The sequence below is a fragment of the Carcharhinus amblyrhynchos genome, chromosome X (genome assembly GCF_965287045.1).
Source record: "Carcharhinus amblyrhynchos chromosome X, sCarAmb.v2.hapA, whole genome shotgun sequence".
Lineage (NCBI taxonomy): Eukaryota > Metazoa > Chordata > Chondrichthyes > Carcharhiniformes > Carcharhinidae > Carcharhinus > Carcharhinus amblyrhynchos.
This window is the reverse complement of record NC_137359.1, coordinates 4,526,573-4,542,789: the sequence shown is the minus strand read 5'-3', so window position 1 is coordinate 4,542,789 and position 16,217 is coordinate 4,526,573. Positions and strand designations below refer to the sequence as shown.

General features: G+C 47.1%; 1 protein-coding gene across 4 annotated transcripts in view; it reads left to right on the top strand.

Moving 5' to 3' along the window:
* Positions 1–15,766, top strand: part of LOC145361953 (zinc finger protein 148-like) — a 146,079-nt gene extending 130,313 nt beyond the window's left edge. For all 4 annotated transcript variants that reach the window (XM_080217953.1, XM_080217950.1, XM_080217952.1 and 1 more), the window contains one exon: positions 12,664–15,766. In XM_080217953.1, coding sequence (XP_080074079.1) covers positions 12,664–14,274 — 1,611 coding nt within the window. In that variant the 3' untranslated portion in view covers positions 14,275–15,766. The remainder of the gene's footprint in view (positions 1–12,663) is intronic.
* The last annotated feature ends 451 nt before the right edge of the window (positions 15,767–16,217 follow it).

The window sequence follows — 16,217 nt, the reverse complement described above, 5'->3', positions numbered from 1 at the left end:
TCTGGTTTCGATCCTTCCATTGTTGGGAATACTGTCTATCTGCCCTGACCCTTCATAGTTTTGAATACCTCTATCAACTCTCCTTCTCTAAGGAAAACTGTCCTAACTTTTCTGACCTTACCATGTAACTGAATTTTCTCACCCTTGGAACCATTCTTGTGAATCTTATATCCTTCCCGAAGTGCGGTGCCCAAAATGGGATACAACATTCCAGTAGAGGCTGAACCATTGTTTTATACAGGTTTAGCATAACCTCCTTCCTCTTGTGCTCTACACCTTACCAGTAAAGCCCAGAATACTTTATGCTTTATTAACACACACTCTTAACTTGTTCTGGATGGTGTCGAGCTTCTTGAGTGTCGTTGGAGCTGCACCCATCCAGGCAAGTGGGGAGTATTCCATCACACTGCTGACTTGTGCCTTGTAGATGGTGGACAGGCTTTGGGGGAGTCAGGAGGTGAGTTACTCACTACAGGAGTCCCAGCCTCTGACCTGCTCTTGACCTGAACTGGCTGGGCCCAGTTCAGTTTCTGGTCAATGGTAACCCCCAGGATATTGACAGTGGGGGATTCAGCGACGGTAATGCCATTGAATGTCATGGGGGAGATGGTTAGATTCTCTCTTGTTGGAGGTAGTCATTGCCTGGCACTTGTGTGGCGTGAATATTACTTGCCACCTGTTAGCCCAAGCCTGGACTTTCTGCATTTGGACAGGGACTGCTGGGTTAAGCTGGGCTTACCTCTACAGAGGTGTGTAACATTTGCAATCCTTCAGTCATCTGGCACCCCAGTTGAACTGCAAGGTGGTCACACCCATAAACATGCTATCCGCAGGGTTCTCAACTTTGCTGATGCACCGCAGTGAGGGCAGATACCACATAAGGTCAAAAACCTGGAGTTCAGGCTGCTGTAACTGATTGAAGGTGAAGCAAAAAACGATTGTTTGCGATCTTCCAGCCCCTCTGTGGTATGTTTCCTGGTGACGGAGGTGGCTGGCCACTAGTGGGATCTTCCAGTCCTGCCAGTGGAGTTTTGTATGGCTCACCCATCCTGATGCTGGGGACCCCACAGCAAAGGGTCGCCTTCAGCTGGACTGGAAAATCCCACCAGCGAGGAGGACTGGAAAATGCCACCCTATATTTTTAAGTTACCAGTTTTATAGACTAAATTCCTAGCTTTGGACAGTCCAAATCTCTCCACGTAGCTACAGTCCTGTGGGCGGACTCACTGCGGAGCCTCCGGGATGCTGAGAATGTCGCGGATGTAATGAGCTGGCCACACTGCATGCAAGGATTACACAAGCAGAAAGGGAATGGGAAAGCATCAGACAAAGGAAAAGGTCAGGAAGGTAGTGCAGGAGACACCTGTGCTCATCCCCTTCACAAACAGATATTCTACTTTCGATACTGTTGGGGGGTATGGCCTCTCAGGGGAGATCGTAGTCATGATGTGGAGATGCCAGCGTTGGACTGGGATAAAAGCAGTAGGAAGTCTGACAACACCAGACTTCAGAACTCACCTGACGAAGAGGGGAAACCTCGAAAGCTTGTGAGTTTACTATCAAATAAATCGGTTGGACTTAAACTTGGTGTCGTGAGACTTCCTACTCTCAGGGGAGCACAGCAACAGCCAAGTTCATGGTACCATGATGACTGTGTTGCTCAGAGAGCCAGGAAAGAAACAAGTGGCAGAGCTATGGTGATAGGGATTTAATAGGAAGGGCTACAGACAGGTGCTTCTGTGGCCTCAGGCACGAATCCAGGATTATATGTTGCCTCCCCAAGATCAGGGATGTCATGGAGCGCTGCAGGATATTCTGGAGAGGGAGGATGAACAGCCACTGGTCGCAGTACCCACAGGTACCAATGACATAGGGAAGCAAAGCAGAAATAAAGTGCAGGATCACAAACGTAGTTAATCTAAGGATTACTCCCAGTGCTATGTGCTGGTGAGAGCTGGAGCAAGAGAATAGATCAGCTGAATGTGTAGCTGGAGAAACGGTGTACTGGGGAGGGGTTCAGATTCTTGAGGCATTGAGATGGGTTCTGGGGAAGGTGGGACCTGTCAGGGACAAGCCGGTCAGGTTGCACTCAGGTAGAGATGTGACCAATATCCTTGCGTGAGCTTTCAATACTTCTGTGGAAAGGTTTTAAATGCATAAGGCAGGGTAAGGGAAACCAATAGGTAAGCTTAGATAGGTCCAGATTCGAGTGCAGAAATGGGAGGTAGAACGTTAGTGAAAGACATAGCCAGCAACATGGGAAGAAAAATGAAATGAGGATTAGGAAGCATCCAGCAAAGGAAATTGACAGGATTGAGCTGTATATGTTTCAATGCAAGGAGTATTACAAACAAGGCGGATGAATTAAGGACACAGACACATGGCAGCATGATGAAAATGGAAACCTGGCTAAAGGTGGAGTAAAGTTGGCAGCTTAATATCCCTGGATATAAAGTTTCCAGGCAGGATAGAGGGGGTGAGAAAAAAGGAAGGGCAGGCGTAGCATTAGTGGTTAAAATATTAATTACCATTGTGAGAGGGGATGGCATACTAATCGGGTTAACAAATGAGGCTTTTTATAGGTTTAGGAATAAAAAAGAGGCAGTCACACTATTACGGTTATGCTACAGAGGGAGATAGAGGAATATATATGTAGACAAGTTCCTGTCTGTGGGAATAAGAAGACAATATATAACTGTCCCAGTATCGACTGGGTTTCAAACAATGCAGGGGACATTGAGGGTGAAAAATTCATGTACTGTGTCCAGGATTTTCGTTTTTAAACAATGCATGACAGCCCCAATGAGAGGAGACAGGACTCTGGATTTAGTCTGAGGCAATGAAATGGGCAAGTGGGTGACCAAATTGGGAATAGTGACCACTAGATTTAATATTATAATGGAAAGTTTAGAGATAAATTGGGAGTAAAAGTTTTAAACTTGGGTGGGGGGAAGGCAAATTTTACAAAACTGAGAAGTGGACTGGACAAGACTGCTGGTAAACCAGTGGGAAGCACTAATATGTGAAATCCTCCTAAAATAAGAATGGTACTGTTAAACCTAGACCCCCACAGTTGTCTAGAAACATACAGGGAAAGATTAAACAGAAAAAGAAAGCTTACGATAGTCACAATAAACTCAACACTGCAGATAGTCCAGAGAAGTATAGAAAGTACAGGGATCACATAAAAAATATTTAATTTATTATTGTCACGTGTACAGTGAAAACTATTATTTCTTGCACGCTGTACAGACAAAACATACCATTCATAGAGAAGGAAAGGAGAAAGTGCAGAATGTAGTGTTACATGTTAGGGTGTAGGAGAAGTTCAACATAATAGGAGAAAATCAAAGAGAGAGCATGGAAAAATATTAGCAAGCAAGATTAAGGAAAATCCAAAGACGTTTCCCCAGTATATAAAGGATAGTTCAGGAAAACGTGGGACTGATCAGAGATGAAGAAAGGATCTTGTGTGAAGGTGCAGAAGGTATGGGAAGAGTTTCAAATTCTTTTGCCGTATTCACAATGGAAAGTGATGATGCGGATATAGCAATCCAGGAGGAGCAGTGTGAAATATTGGATAAAATAATCATAGCGAGAGAGGAGTTAGAATTGTTGAAAGTGGATACATCGCCAGGGCCAGATGGATTGTTCCCTCATCAGGGAGGAAATAGTAGATGCTCTGAGGATTATTTTCCAATCTTCACGAGACACAGGGGAGGTGCCGGAGGACTGGAGGAACGCAAACATGGTTCGGTTGTTTAAGAGAGGGTATGAAGTGATTGCGAAACAATTATAGGCCAGTTTGCCTCACTTAAGTGGTGGGAAAATTGTTAGAATCAATCCTGAGAGGTTGGATAAACTCGTCAGGGATAGTTAGCATGGTTTGTGAAGGGAAGGTCATGCCTTACAAATTTGATTGAATTTTTTGAGGAGGTGACAAGGAGGATCGATGAGGATAGGGCAATGGATGTTGTCTGTGTGGATTTTGGTAAGGCATTTGACAAGGTCCCACATGCCAGACTGGTCAAGAAAGTAAAAGCCCATAGAATACAGGGTAATGTGGCAAATTGGATCAAAATTTAGTTGAGTGACAGGGAGCAAAGTTGATGGAAATTTGCAGACAACACAAAATTTGGCCGTGTAGTGGATAGGTGTAAGCTCCAGAATGACATAGATGGGTTGGTGGAGTGGGCAGGAAGGTGGCAGATGGAGTTCAGCTCTGATAAGTTGAGCTAACGCATTTGGGGAGATCAAACAGTAAAAGGGAATACACAATAGACAGGAATATACTGAGGGGTGGAAGAAGTGAGAGATCTTGGTGTACAAGGGCACAGGTCCCTAAAGGTAGTTTGACAGGTAGATAAGGTTGTAAAGAAGGCACACGGAAAGGTCTCCTTCATTGGCAGAGGGATAGAATACAAAAGTAAGGGTAAAATGAGGAAACTGTATAAAATACTGGTGAGGCCACATCTGGAGTGTTGTGTACAACTCTGGTCACATTACAGGAAGGATGCAATTACTCTGGAGAGTGCACAGAGGAGGTTTACTAGAATGTTGGCAGGGCTGGAGAACTGTAGCTACGAGGAGAGATTGGAGAGTCTGGCATTGTTTACCTTGGGACAGAGAAGGCTGAGGGGTGACATGATTCAAGTATACAAAATTATGAGGTATAGAGAGTTGTCAGAAGGAACTTGTTTCCATTGGCCAAGAGTTCAATAAATTCAAGCTAAGTGGCAGTAGGTGTGGAGGGGATGTGGAGAAGAAAATTGTCACACTGAGGGTGGTGGGTGTCTGGAAGTCACTGCCCAAGTTGCTGGCAGAGACCCTAAACTGATTTAAAATGCACCTGGATCTGCACCTTAAGTGTTGTAAGTTGCAGGGCTATGGGCCGGGTGCAGAAAGATGGGATTAGAAAGCACTTCTGGGTGTTTTGGGATTGGCAGGGACAAGATGGGCTGAATGGTCTCCTTTTGTGCTGTATCATTTCTACGGGTCCTAGAAAGGAAACAAGAACTAGGGGGCACAGCCTCGAAGTAAGGGGGAGTCAATTTAGAACAGAGTTGAGGAGGAACTTCTTCACTCAAAGGGTGGTGAATCTCTGGAATTCTCTGCCCATTGAGGTGGTGGAGGCTGCCTCATTAAATGTGTTTAAGTCACAGGTAGATAGATTTCTGATCAGTAAGGGGATTAAGGGTTATGGGGAACAGGTGGGTAAGTGGAACTGATCCACTTCAGATCAGCCATGATCTTATTGAATGGCGGGGCAGGCTCGAGGGGCTAGATGGCCGACTCCTGCTCCTATTTCTTATGTTCTTATGTAAATGGATGTGCAGCAAAATGATTTGACTTGCAGCCTGTACATTTGTGAGGCATCAAGCTTTGAATTAAAGGCGATGTTGATCTGTTCTGTTTGCTTCCCGTGAACTTGTTCATGTCCTCTTCAAGCTTATGTGAGGGTGATTGTATCTTGGTTAAGCGTCTATGTGAAATAACTCCTTGGAGGCCAGTGTCCCTTCACCAGATTCTTTTTATTTACAAACACTTCCACTCCGAGAGTGTTTAAGGTGCACAGTCAGAATGAGGAGTGCCAGTGGACCTGACACTCCCAAATTTATATACGGATCAGGCTCCCTGATTGGGCAGGCTATTATGGCCTCAATCAGGGAGCTCATACTTGGCAAGAGGCCAACCTCATGGGCCTCGTTGAAGCCATTACACTACACGGCTGTTGTTTTTTTGAGAACTGTACGTTGTCAAGACTCAGTACCTTCAGAAGGTAGAGAAAACGTTGAGCAAACAGTGCTATATGCAGAAATTACAATTCGCTGTATCAAAGTAATCTTCATGAAATATAAAACTAATAGAATGGCAGGTGACAGCATGATGTACGTGTGAATAAACTCTTGCTCCAGTTCTCCTCAGTATTAACAATACTGAAGGAAGTGAGAAAGGGCAACGTGGAAAATTCGAAAAGCAAAATGTTTGAGATGCTAGAAATCGGAAATAAAAACAGAAACCTGCTGGAAATACTGAGCAGGTCAGCCAGCATCTGTGGAGAGAGAAACGGTTCTGAAGAAGAGTCATCTTGAACTTGAAGCATTACCTCTGCTGCTGTCGCCACAGATGTTGCTTGATCTGCTCGAGTATTTCCAACATTTTCTGTATTAATGAAAATGAGAATGCGGGTAAGTAAGGAGTATGAATAATATCGGTAGTTGACAAATAGCTTCATTCTTTTAACTCCATCCTCAAATTTTCTTTCCTCTTCTAAAGTTGTTGACGTGCGTAGAATCTACAGTGCGGATAAAGTCGGTGATTTTTTTATTCATTCGTGGGACATGGGCATCGCTGGTTGGCCAGCATTTGTTGCTCATTCCTAGTTGCCCCTTGGAGGATATAGAACCCGTAGAATTTAGCACGGCCAATCAATCTAACCCGCACGTCTTTGGACTGTGGGAGAAATCCGGAGCGCCCGGAGGAAACCCACGCAGACACGGGGAGAATGTGCAAACTCCACACAGACAGTGACCTGGGAATCGAACTCAGATCCCTGGAGCTGTGAAGCAGCAGTGGTACCGCCCATTTGAGAGTCAACCACATTGCAGTGGTTCTGGAGTCACGTGTAGGCCAGACCAGGTAAGGGCAGCAGATTTCCTTCCCCAAAACAACATTAGTGAAAACCAGATGGGTTTTTCTGGCAAACAGCAATGGTTTCATGGTCATCAGTAGATTCTTAATTCCAGATCTAGATTCACCCCAAGTAGTCTGTACTTCACATGAGCCTCCTCCCATGCCAATTACTTCTTCTCCCCCGCCTCCATTTCTTTGCTGATGATTAATTCCAAAAGGTGTTTGCTGAAGTTACCATTGCCACATGGGAACCAAAACACTGGGTGTTGGGAGAATATTTGAATGGGAAGGGCATCACTGTTGACTTCAACTGTGGTCAGCAACAGGGATTGAACCGGCATTAGTACGCAGTTTCCAGCAGCAGTCATTGGAGAGAAAACAAGGGTAGGACATCTAGTTTGTTCTGCTACCCCTTCGCACCCCCCCCAGATCAAGTGGTACAGAGGTTAAACAAGGTTACTTGTAGTGCCTGTATCAGTTGATACATTGCATAAAGGACATCAAATTGGAGTGGTCTGTATGTTTTGTTGATACAGTAGACCAGTCCTCGGCAATGCACGTGGACGTGCTGGGGGTCTTGCCTGCTGTGTGCTGCTGAGAGCCCACGTCACCTCTTTTAGGGAACCCCACCAAACTAAGTGCCACTAAGGCACTTGACAGGCCAATGGCAGGCCTGCCCTTGGATCAGGGCCCCTGGGGATAAAGTATTACCAACCAAGAGCTGTTCATCAACAGGCTGGCAGCTCACCTGAGCAACAGTGCTTTTGCTGCTGCCTTGGATGATGGATGGACCCAGGCACACAGGTGAGTGATGGCGGGAGAGGTTTGTTGGGCTGGAGGTCACGGGGGAGAGAGTTAGGGGGCTTAGCAGCAAGGGCAGGGAATGAGCTCTCCGCTGGATCCTCCCTGATGCTGAGTCCCTTGCTCAGACGCTGAATGCCTCTGAATGAGGGATTTCCTCCTTCCCCACCCCAGGAGACGGCAAGCAACCCCACATGGGCTTACGTGTCATGCTCCCCACATGGCTAGCCCCCCATCCATAGTCAGCTGGAACCCTTAAGGGGGCATTAGTTACTCAAGGGACAGGAAGGCTTCCTTTGGGCTCCCGCCACAGTCCTAATCAGGGTGGAGGCAACAAGATGCCAGGATTCCGCCTGCTACCCTCCTACCTGATGAAATTCCTCCTCCGTCATCAACCTGGTCACAGGAAAGGGTATTAAGTTCCAGCAACAGTCTTCTTATGTGGGACACTCACACTCATTCTAATTTTCCAACATTGCGCTGTCTGGGGAGATCCTCCTGAATCTGTAGTTCAGGCAATGGTGACACAGTGGGTTAGCACTGCTGCCTCACAGCGCCAGGGACCCGGGTTCGATTCCCCGGCAGCACGGTGACACAGTGGGTTAGCGCTGCTGTCTCACAGCCCCAGGGACCCGGGTTCGATTCCCCGGCAGCACGGTGACACAGTGGGTTAGCGCTGCTGCCTCACAGCCCCAGGGACCCGGGTTCGATTCCCCGGCAGCACGGTGACACAGTGGGTTAGCGCTGCTGTCTCACAGCCCCAGGGACCCGGGTTCGATTCCCCGGCAGCACGGTGACACAGTGGGTTAGCGCTGCTGTCTCACAGCGCCAGGGACCCGGGTTCGATTCCCCGGCAGCACTGTGACACAGTGGGTTAGCACTGCTGCCTCACAGCGCCAGGGACCCGGGTTCGATTCCCCGGGGGGCCACGGTGACACAGTGGGTTAGCGCTGCTGTCTCACAGCGCCAGGGACCTGGGTTTGATTCCCGGGGGGGCCACGGTGACACAGTGGGTTAGCGCTGCTGTCTCACAGCGCCAGGGACCCGGATTCGATTCCCCGGGGGGCACGGTGACACAGTGGGTTAGCGCTGCTGCCTCACAGCGCCAGGGACCTGGGTTTGATTCCCGGGGGGGCCACGGTGACACAGTGGGTTAGCGCTGCTGCCTCACAGCGCCAGGGACCCGGATTCGATTCCCCGGGGGGCACGGTGACACAGTGGGTTAGCGCTGCTGCCTCACAGCGCCAGGGACCCAGGTTCGATTCCCCGGCAGCACGGTGACACAGTGGGTTAGCGCTGCTGTCTCACAGCGCCAGGGACCCGGATTCGATTCCCCGGGGGCACGGTGACACAGTGGGTTAGCGCTGCTGTCTCACAGCGCCAGGGACCCGGGTTCGATTCCCCGGTGACACAGTGGGTTAGCGCTGCTGTCTCACAGCGCCAGGGACTCGGGTTCGATTCCCCGGGGGCACGGTGACACAGTGGGTTAGCGCTGCTGTCTCACAGCCCCAGGGACCCGGGTTCGATTCCCCGGCAGCACGGTGACACAGTGGGTTAGCGCTGCTGTCTCACAGCGCCAGGGACCCGGGTTCGATTCCCACCTTGGGTCACTGTCTATGTGGAGCCTGCATGTTCTCCCTGTGTCTGCATGTGTTTCCTCCCACACTCCACAAAGATGTGTAGGTTAGGGTGGATTGGCCATGATAAATTGTCCCTTAGTGTCCAAAGATGTGTAGGTTAGGGGGATTGGCCATGCTAAATTGTCCTTTAGTGTCCAAAGATGTGTAGGTTAGGGTGGATTGGCCATGCTAAATTGTCCCTTAGTGTCCAAAGATGTGTAGGTTAGGGGGATTGGCCATGCTAAGTTGTCCCTTAGTGTCCAAAGATGTGCAGGTTAGGGTGGATTGGCCATGCTAAATTGCCCCTTAGTGTCCAAAGATGTGGAGGTTAGGGTGGATTGGCCATGCTAAATTACCCCTTAGTGTTCAAAGATGTGCAGGTGAGGGGGATTGGCCATGCTAAATTATCCCTTAGTGTCCAAAGATGTGTAGGTTAGGAGGATTGGCCATGCTAAATTGTCCTTTAGTGTCCAAAGATGTGTAGGTTAGGGTGGACTGGCCATGCTAAATTGTCCTTTAGTGTCCAAAGATGTGTAGGTTAGGGTGGATTGGCCATGCTAAATTGTCCTTTAGTGTCCAAAGATGTGCAGGTTAGGGTGGATTGGCCATGCTAAATTGTCCTTTAGTGTCCAAAGATGTGTAGGTTAGGGTGGATTGGCAATGCTAAATTGTCCCTTAGTGTCCAAAGATGTGCAGGTTAGGGGGATTGGCCATGCTAAATTATCCCTTAGTGTCCAAAGATGTGTAGTTTAGGGTGGATTGGCCATGCTAAATTGTCCCTTAGTGTCCAAAGATGTGTAGGTTAGGTGGATTGGCCATGCTAAATTGTCCCTTAGTGTCCAAAGATGTGTAGGTTAGGGTGGATTGGCCATGTTAAATTGTCCCTTTGTGTCCAAAGATGTGTAGGTTAGGTGGATTGGCCATGCTAAATTGTCGCTTAGTGTTCAAAGATGTGTAGGTTAGGTTGGATTGGCCATGCTAAATTGTCCCTTAGTGTCCAAAGATGTGTAGGTTGGGGGATTGGCCATGCTAAATTGTCCCTTAGTGTCCAAAGATGTGTAGGTTAGGGGGATTGGCCATGCTAAATTGTCCTTTAGTGTCCAAAGATGTGTAGGTTAGGGTGGACTGGCCATGCTAAATTGTCCTTTAGTGTCCAAAGATGTGTAGGTTAGGGTGGATTGGCCATGCTAAATTGTCCTTTAGTGTCCAAAGATGTGTAGGTTAGGGTGGATTGGCCATGCTAAATTGTCCCTTAGTGTCCAAAGATGTGTAGGTTAGGTGGATTGGCCATGCTAAATTGTCCCTTAGTGTCCAAAGATGTGTAGGTTAGGTGGATTGGCCATGCTAAATTGTCCCTTAGTGTCCAAAGATGTGTAGGTTAGGGTGGATTGGCCATGTTAAATTGCCCTTAGTGTCCAAAGATGTGCAGGTTAGGGTGGATTGGCCATGCTAAATTGTCCTTTAGTGTCCAAAGATGTGTAGGTTAGGGGGATTGGCCATGCTAAATTGACCCTTAGTGTCCAAAGATGTGTAGGTTAGGGTGGATTGGCCATGCTAAATTGCCCTTAGTGTCCAAAGATGTGCAGGTTAGGGTGGATTGGCCATGCTAAATTGTCCTTTAATGTCCAAAGATGTGTCGGTTAGGGGGATTGGCCATGCTAAATTGTCCCTTAGTGTCCAAAGATGTGTAGGTTGGGGGATTGGCCATGCTAAATTGTCCCTTAGTGTCCAAAGATGTGTAGGTTAGGGGGATTGGCCATGCTAAATTGTCCTTTAGTATCCAAAGATGTGTAGGTTAGGGTGGATTGGCCATGCTAAATTGTCCCTTAGTGTCCAAAGATGTGTAGGTTAGGGTGGATTGGCCATGTTAAATTGCCCCTTAGTGTCCAAAGATGTGCAGGTTAGGGTGGATTGGCCATGCTAAATTGTCCCTTAGTGTCCAAAGATGTGCAGGTTAGAGTGGATTGGCCATGCTAAATTGTCCTTTAGTGTCCAAAGATGTGTAGGTTAGGGTGGATTGGCCATGCTAAATTGTCCCTTAGTGTCCAAAGATGTGTAGGTTCGGGTGGATTGGCCATGTTAAATTGCCCCTTAGTGTCCAAAGATGTGCAGGTTAGGGTGGATTGGCCATGCTAAATTGCCCTTAGTGTCCAAAGATGTGCAGGTTAGAGTGGATTGGCCATGCTAAATTGTCCTTTAGTGTCCAAAGATGTGTAGGTTAGGGGGATTGGCCATGCTAAATTGACCCTTAGTGTCCAAAGATGTGTAGGTTAGTGGGATTGGCCATGCTAAATTGTCCCTTAGTGTCCAAAGATGTGTAGGTTAGGGGGATTGGCCATGCTAAATTGTCCTTTAGTGTCCAAAGATGTGTAGGTTAGGGTGGACTAGCCATGCTAAATTGTCCTTTAATGTCCAAAGATGTGTAGGTTAGGGGGATTGGCCATGCTAAATTGTCCTTTAGTGTCCAAAGATGTGTAGGTTAGGTGGATTGGCCATGCTAAATTGTCCCTTAGTGTCCAAAGATGTGTAGGTTAGGGGGATTGGCCATGCTAAATTGTCCCTTAGTGTCCAAAGATGTGTAGGTTAGGGGGATTGGCCATGCTAAATTGTCCCTTAGTGTCCAAAGATGTGTAGGTTAGGGGGATTGGCCATGCTAAATTGTCCCTTAGTGTCCAAAGATGTGTAGGTTAGGGGGATTGGCCATGCTAAATTGTCCCTTAGTGTCCAAAGATGTGTAGGTTAGGGGGATTGGCCATGCTAAATTGTCCCTTAGTGTCCAAAGATGTGTAGGTTAGGGGGATTGGCCATGCTAAATTGTCCCTTAGTGTCCAAAGATGTGTAGGTTAGGGGGATTGGCCATGCTAAATTGTCCCTTAGTGTCCAAAGATGTGTAGGTTAGGGGGATTGGCCATGCTAAATTGCCCCATGATGTCCAAAGATGTGCAGGTTAGGGTGGATTGGCAGGATAAATAGGGCCTGGGTGGGATGTTCTGTTGGAGAGTCGGTGCAGACTCGATTGTCCGAGTGACTTCCGTTTGCATTGTATGGATTGTATGTGAAATTCAGGTACATTTGGTATATCATTGCTATGTGACATGAAGACTCAAACCTGCCAGTGAATGATGTTCCCTGCTAGAAGCACAAAATCAACAAATCGGTTTGCAACTGTTGCCACCAGGCAGGAAATTGACTGCAGTGTGTGCGATGCCCATTTTTAGGAGAATCCTATCGGATGGTGTGTAAAATCAGGCATCCTGTTCATTGCAACCCCCCCTGCCCGTTTCCCAGCCGGGGGCTGTGCGGGGTTGCAGTTAAATTTTCTCCTAGTCTTATTACACCTCTGAACTTGTCATTGTTCCACATCTGAGGGGAAATGTGGAATCATAAATAACTGACAATTCAAAACTGCAACCAATGTCATTTGCTGAAGGATGTGAAATTGTGTGGATTTTAGCACATGATGGTGCCAGTTTTAGTTTTGCCTAATGCCAAATCTGGCTTTAACCTGCCAGTGGGCAAAATCAAAACACCACCTTGCCCATAGTCGCTTTAATCATAAACTAAGAAGCACTAATGACTTATTAATTCTCTCTAATGCGTTTCCTTGCAGTATTTTTCTAGAACTGATCGTTTGCTTAAACACAGAAGAATGTGCCATGAGAATCAAGGGAAAACGCCTGGCAAAAACCCAACTGCGAAAACGGAACCAATTATACTCGCAATCAATGCAGAAAACCGGTTTCTGTCACCCCCAAAAGACATCAATCCAAGAAAAAAGGCCAAAACTGCCGAGAAGCCAGCACTGGCGATTTCTGATAAAGAGACTGGGAACCCAGCAGAGGGTAAGCTGGCTAAGGGAGACTGTGTCGACTACTATACCAGCAACCTGAAGGTGAAGGATGAGTACAAAGTGGAGCAGTGCTCACTTGTGATCGCACAGTCTTCACACAGTAATGACCACTTAGGACAAACATATCCGAACCCAATCCTGCGTCCACCAAAGCTCGTCCTGAAAAAGGTAGTAAGTGCAAAGAAAACTCAAAAGACAGCAGAAGAGTTGAATCAGATCTTACCTGTTTCTCCCAGTTTTGATGCCACGAAGGTCAACAAATTTGCCTATGCAATGATGGACAACCCTGACCTTCTGGCCATGGAGGGTCACAGTGCAGATCAGGGTCAAGATGCATCACGCAAACCAGGAGGCAGCAACAGCAACTATGATGATGCGATGCAGTTTGTAAAGAAGAAGCGTTTCTTGCAAGGGACGAGCAGCGCCAGCAGAGAGTACAGTTTAACTGTGGGCCAGATCCCCATCCCGCCCGCAGTAACACAGGCAGCCAACACTAACGTTGGGGAGAGCAGTGGGAGCACCCCTCTGCTGATACAGCCCAGTAACGCTGAGCCAAAGAGCGGTCAGGACAAAAGTGGAATCCCTGATGAAGTGTTGCAGACTCTGTTGGACCACTACGCCAATAAGGCAAACGGGCAGGTCCCGTTTTCCGTCAGTGACACCCAAGTCACTCCCAATATAACCGCGAGCTCTGCAGATATCAATACTGTCCCTCCAGCAGAGCGAGTCACTGAGAGTTCCCAGCCAGCAGCCACAGACAACATCAACATGCTCCACGAGTATTCTAAGTTCCTCCAACAAGCTTTGGAAAGGACTTGCCACAACGATAGCTACACGACCGAGCAAGGACTCGCGTACGAGGCTGAAACTCACCCCCTAACCAGTAGCCTCCCGGTGCAGCCTCTCTTTTCTACTCTGGAGCGACAGGTTTTTGCCACCATGGTCACGCAGCACGGCTTCCGACCTGAAGTGGGTTCCCCGTTGAGGTTGCCGGCGCAGAAGTCGCAGTACAGTTTATTAGCTGGTGAATCACAGCATCCCTTTGCTTTCATACCAGCCGTAACCAGCAACAGTAGCAGCAGTATCTCTACGCCGCCAGATTTCATAGGGCAGGTTAACACGCAGAAGAAGCGAGAGGAGCCCCAGGGCCATCACAATCACCAACTGGACACCTTTGCTCAAAACTCTAGGTTCCCGGCTCCTGGAGGAGAAATTACTCCGTCGTTCAACAGCAGTACCGGTGGGCAGGTGAACCTGAGGATCCGACAAGGCAGCTCAGACTTCTCAGAATTTTCTTTGGTAAACGTGCCAGAGGGCAGGGATCAAATGAGTGCCTCGCCAGATGCCACAGGGGGCCAAGCCTTTAGGTGAAAAGATTTGGTCATCAAACTTGGGGATCACAATACATGTATTGCTGTTTCTGAACTGCTCAACAAAGCAAACCTTATCAAACTTTTTTTTTTAATTTTTAGAGAAAAAAAATTAGTGATTTTACCGGAAGGGTATTGTGGAGTCCCGTAATGTTGCATATTTTCCTTCCCCGCTGATACGTGTTTGCAATTTCACACCGAAAGGGGATGTTGATCTTGTCTGCGCATGCCTCTCTCCAAGCTCTCTGCGTTTCTGTTTTATCTATTCACCAGAAATCTTTGTCAGCCAGTAAAGAGAGCAAGACGATCCTGAGACTGGCATTGGTACAGGTTCAATACTTACACCGAAACTGGCATTTATTCAGTTGCAGTAATTACCTGGACCGTGGCATTGCCACTGATCAAATAGTTACTCCAACACTGGCACTAGTACCAACCCAATAATTACCTCAGTACAGTAGATGTACATTTCAAGTAATTGCCCCATTACTGACATTAATGGAGATCTAATTAATACCGCAATACCAATATTTAATCAAGTGTTAATTACCCAGATGACAACATTATGCATTTCCAGTAAATACTCTGATTACTGGATTGATACAAATGCATTAATTGCCACTTTTACTCCATTCATGAGTTGTAGGATAAGGCCAGTATTTATTGCCCATCACCAGTTGCCCTTGTGAATGTGGTGATCGGCTGCCTTCTTGACTGTAATTTCATCTCTCACTCGGCCATTTTCAGAGGGCAGTTAAGAGTCCACCGCATTTTTGCGAGTCAGGAGTTGGATATGGGCCAGGCCAGGTAAGGATGGCAGATTTCCTTCCCTAAAGCTGTTAGTGCGTCAGATGAGTTTTTTTTCATTCACCTGATAGTCGCATAGTCACCATTATTGACGTTAGATTTTTATTCCAGATTTTGTTTAATCCCCACTTCCCGTGGTGGGATTTGAACTTGTCTCTGGATACTTAATCCGGGCCTCTGGATTACTTCTCCAGTGACGTAACATTTTACTAATACGAGTATTTATCCATTAATTACCCTGCAATGGTCATAGGTACAATTTCAATGATTGCCCTGATACTGACATTATTCAGGGAATTAATAAAATAATTACATAGGATTCCATTCAATCCATCTTGCCTATCTGCACTTTTACATTCTCCTGAGATCTCTCCCTTTCTGTTTTGGTGATTATCTTACACTTGTAGCTTCTATTTACCAGCAAAGGTGCCAGTTGAAATAGAGGCAGTCAACGAGAAGTAGAAAAGACTATCAATGTTTGTTGTAACTTTATCTGTTTTCATGAAACGAGTCCTAATTTTTTTTGGTCTGTTCTAATAACTGAAGCCTTTCGTTCTTGTTATCACAACAAATCTCTTCTGCACCTTGCCCACGGACTTGATCTCCTTCCTAGCGTGGTGTTTCCAAAACTAAATATAATGGCCTAACCAGTGACCTGTATAGATATAGTATTATTTCTTTGTATTCCATACTTCTGTTTATAAAATCTTACATTTATGTACCTGAGATCTTCAGTCTCGAATCACTTCAGAGTTTGACCATTTATTGGTATATTCTGTCTCTTTATTCTTCCACCCAATGTGTGTCGGTTCACATGTCCCCGAGTTAAATTTTATTTGACCGGCCAAATTGCCTGAGGTCAGTTAACCTACACGCTCCCTGTTTTTGTGCTGTTCACGAATTGCAACGTTGTGCCCCTCTATCCAAGTCCAGGTCGGCACAGCAGCAGTGGTTAGCACTGCTGCCTCAGAGCGCCAGGGACTCGAGTTCGATTCCCGGCCCTGGCTCACTGTCTGTGTGGACTCTACACGTTCATCCCATGCCTGCGTGGGTTTCCTCCGGGTGCTCCGGTTTCCTCCCGCAGTCTGAAAGACGTGCTGGTTAGGTTGCATTGGCCGTGCTAAATTCTCCCTCGGT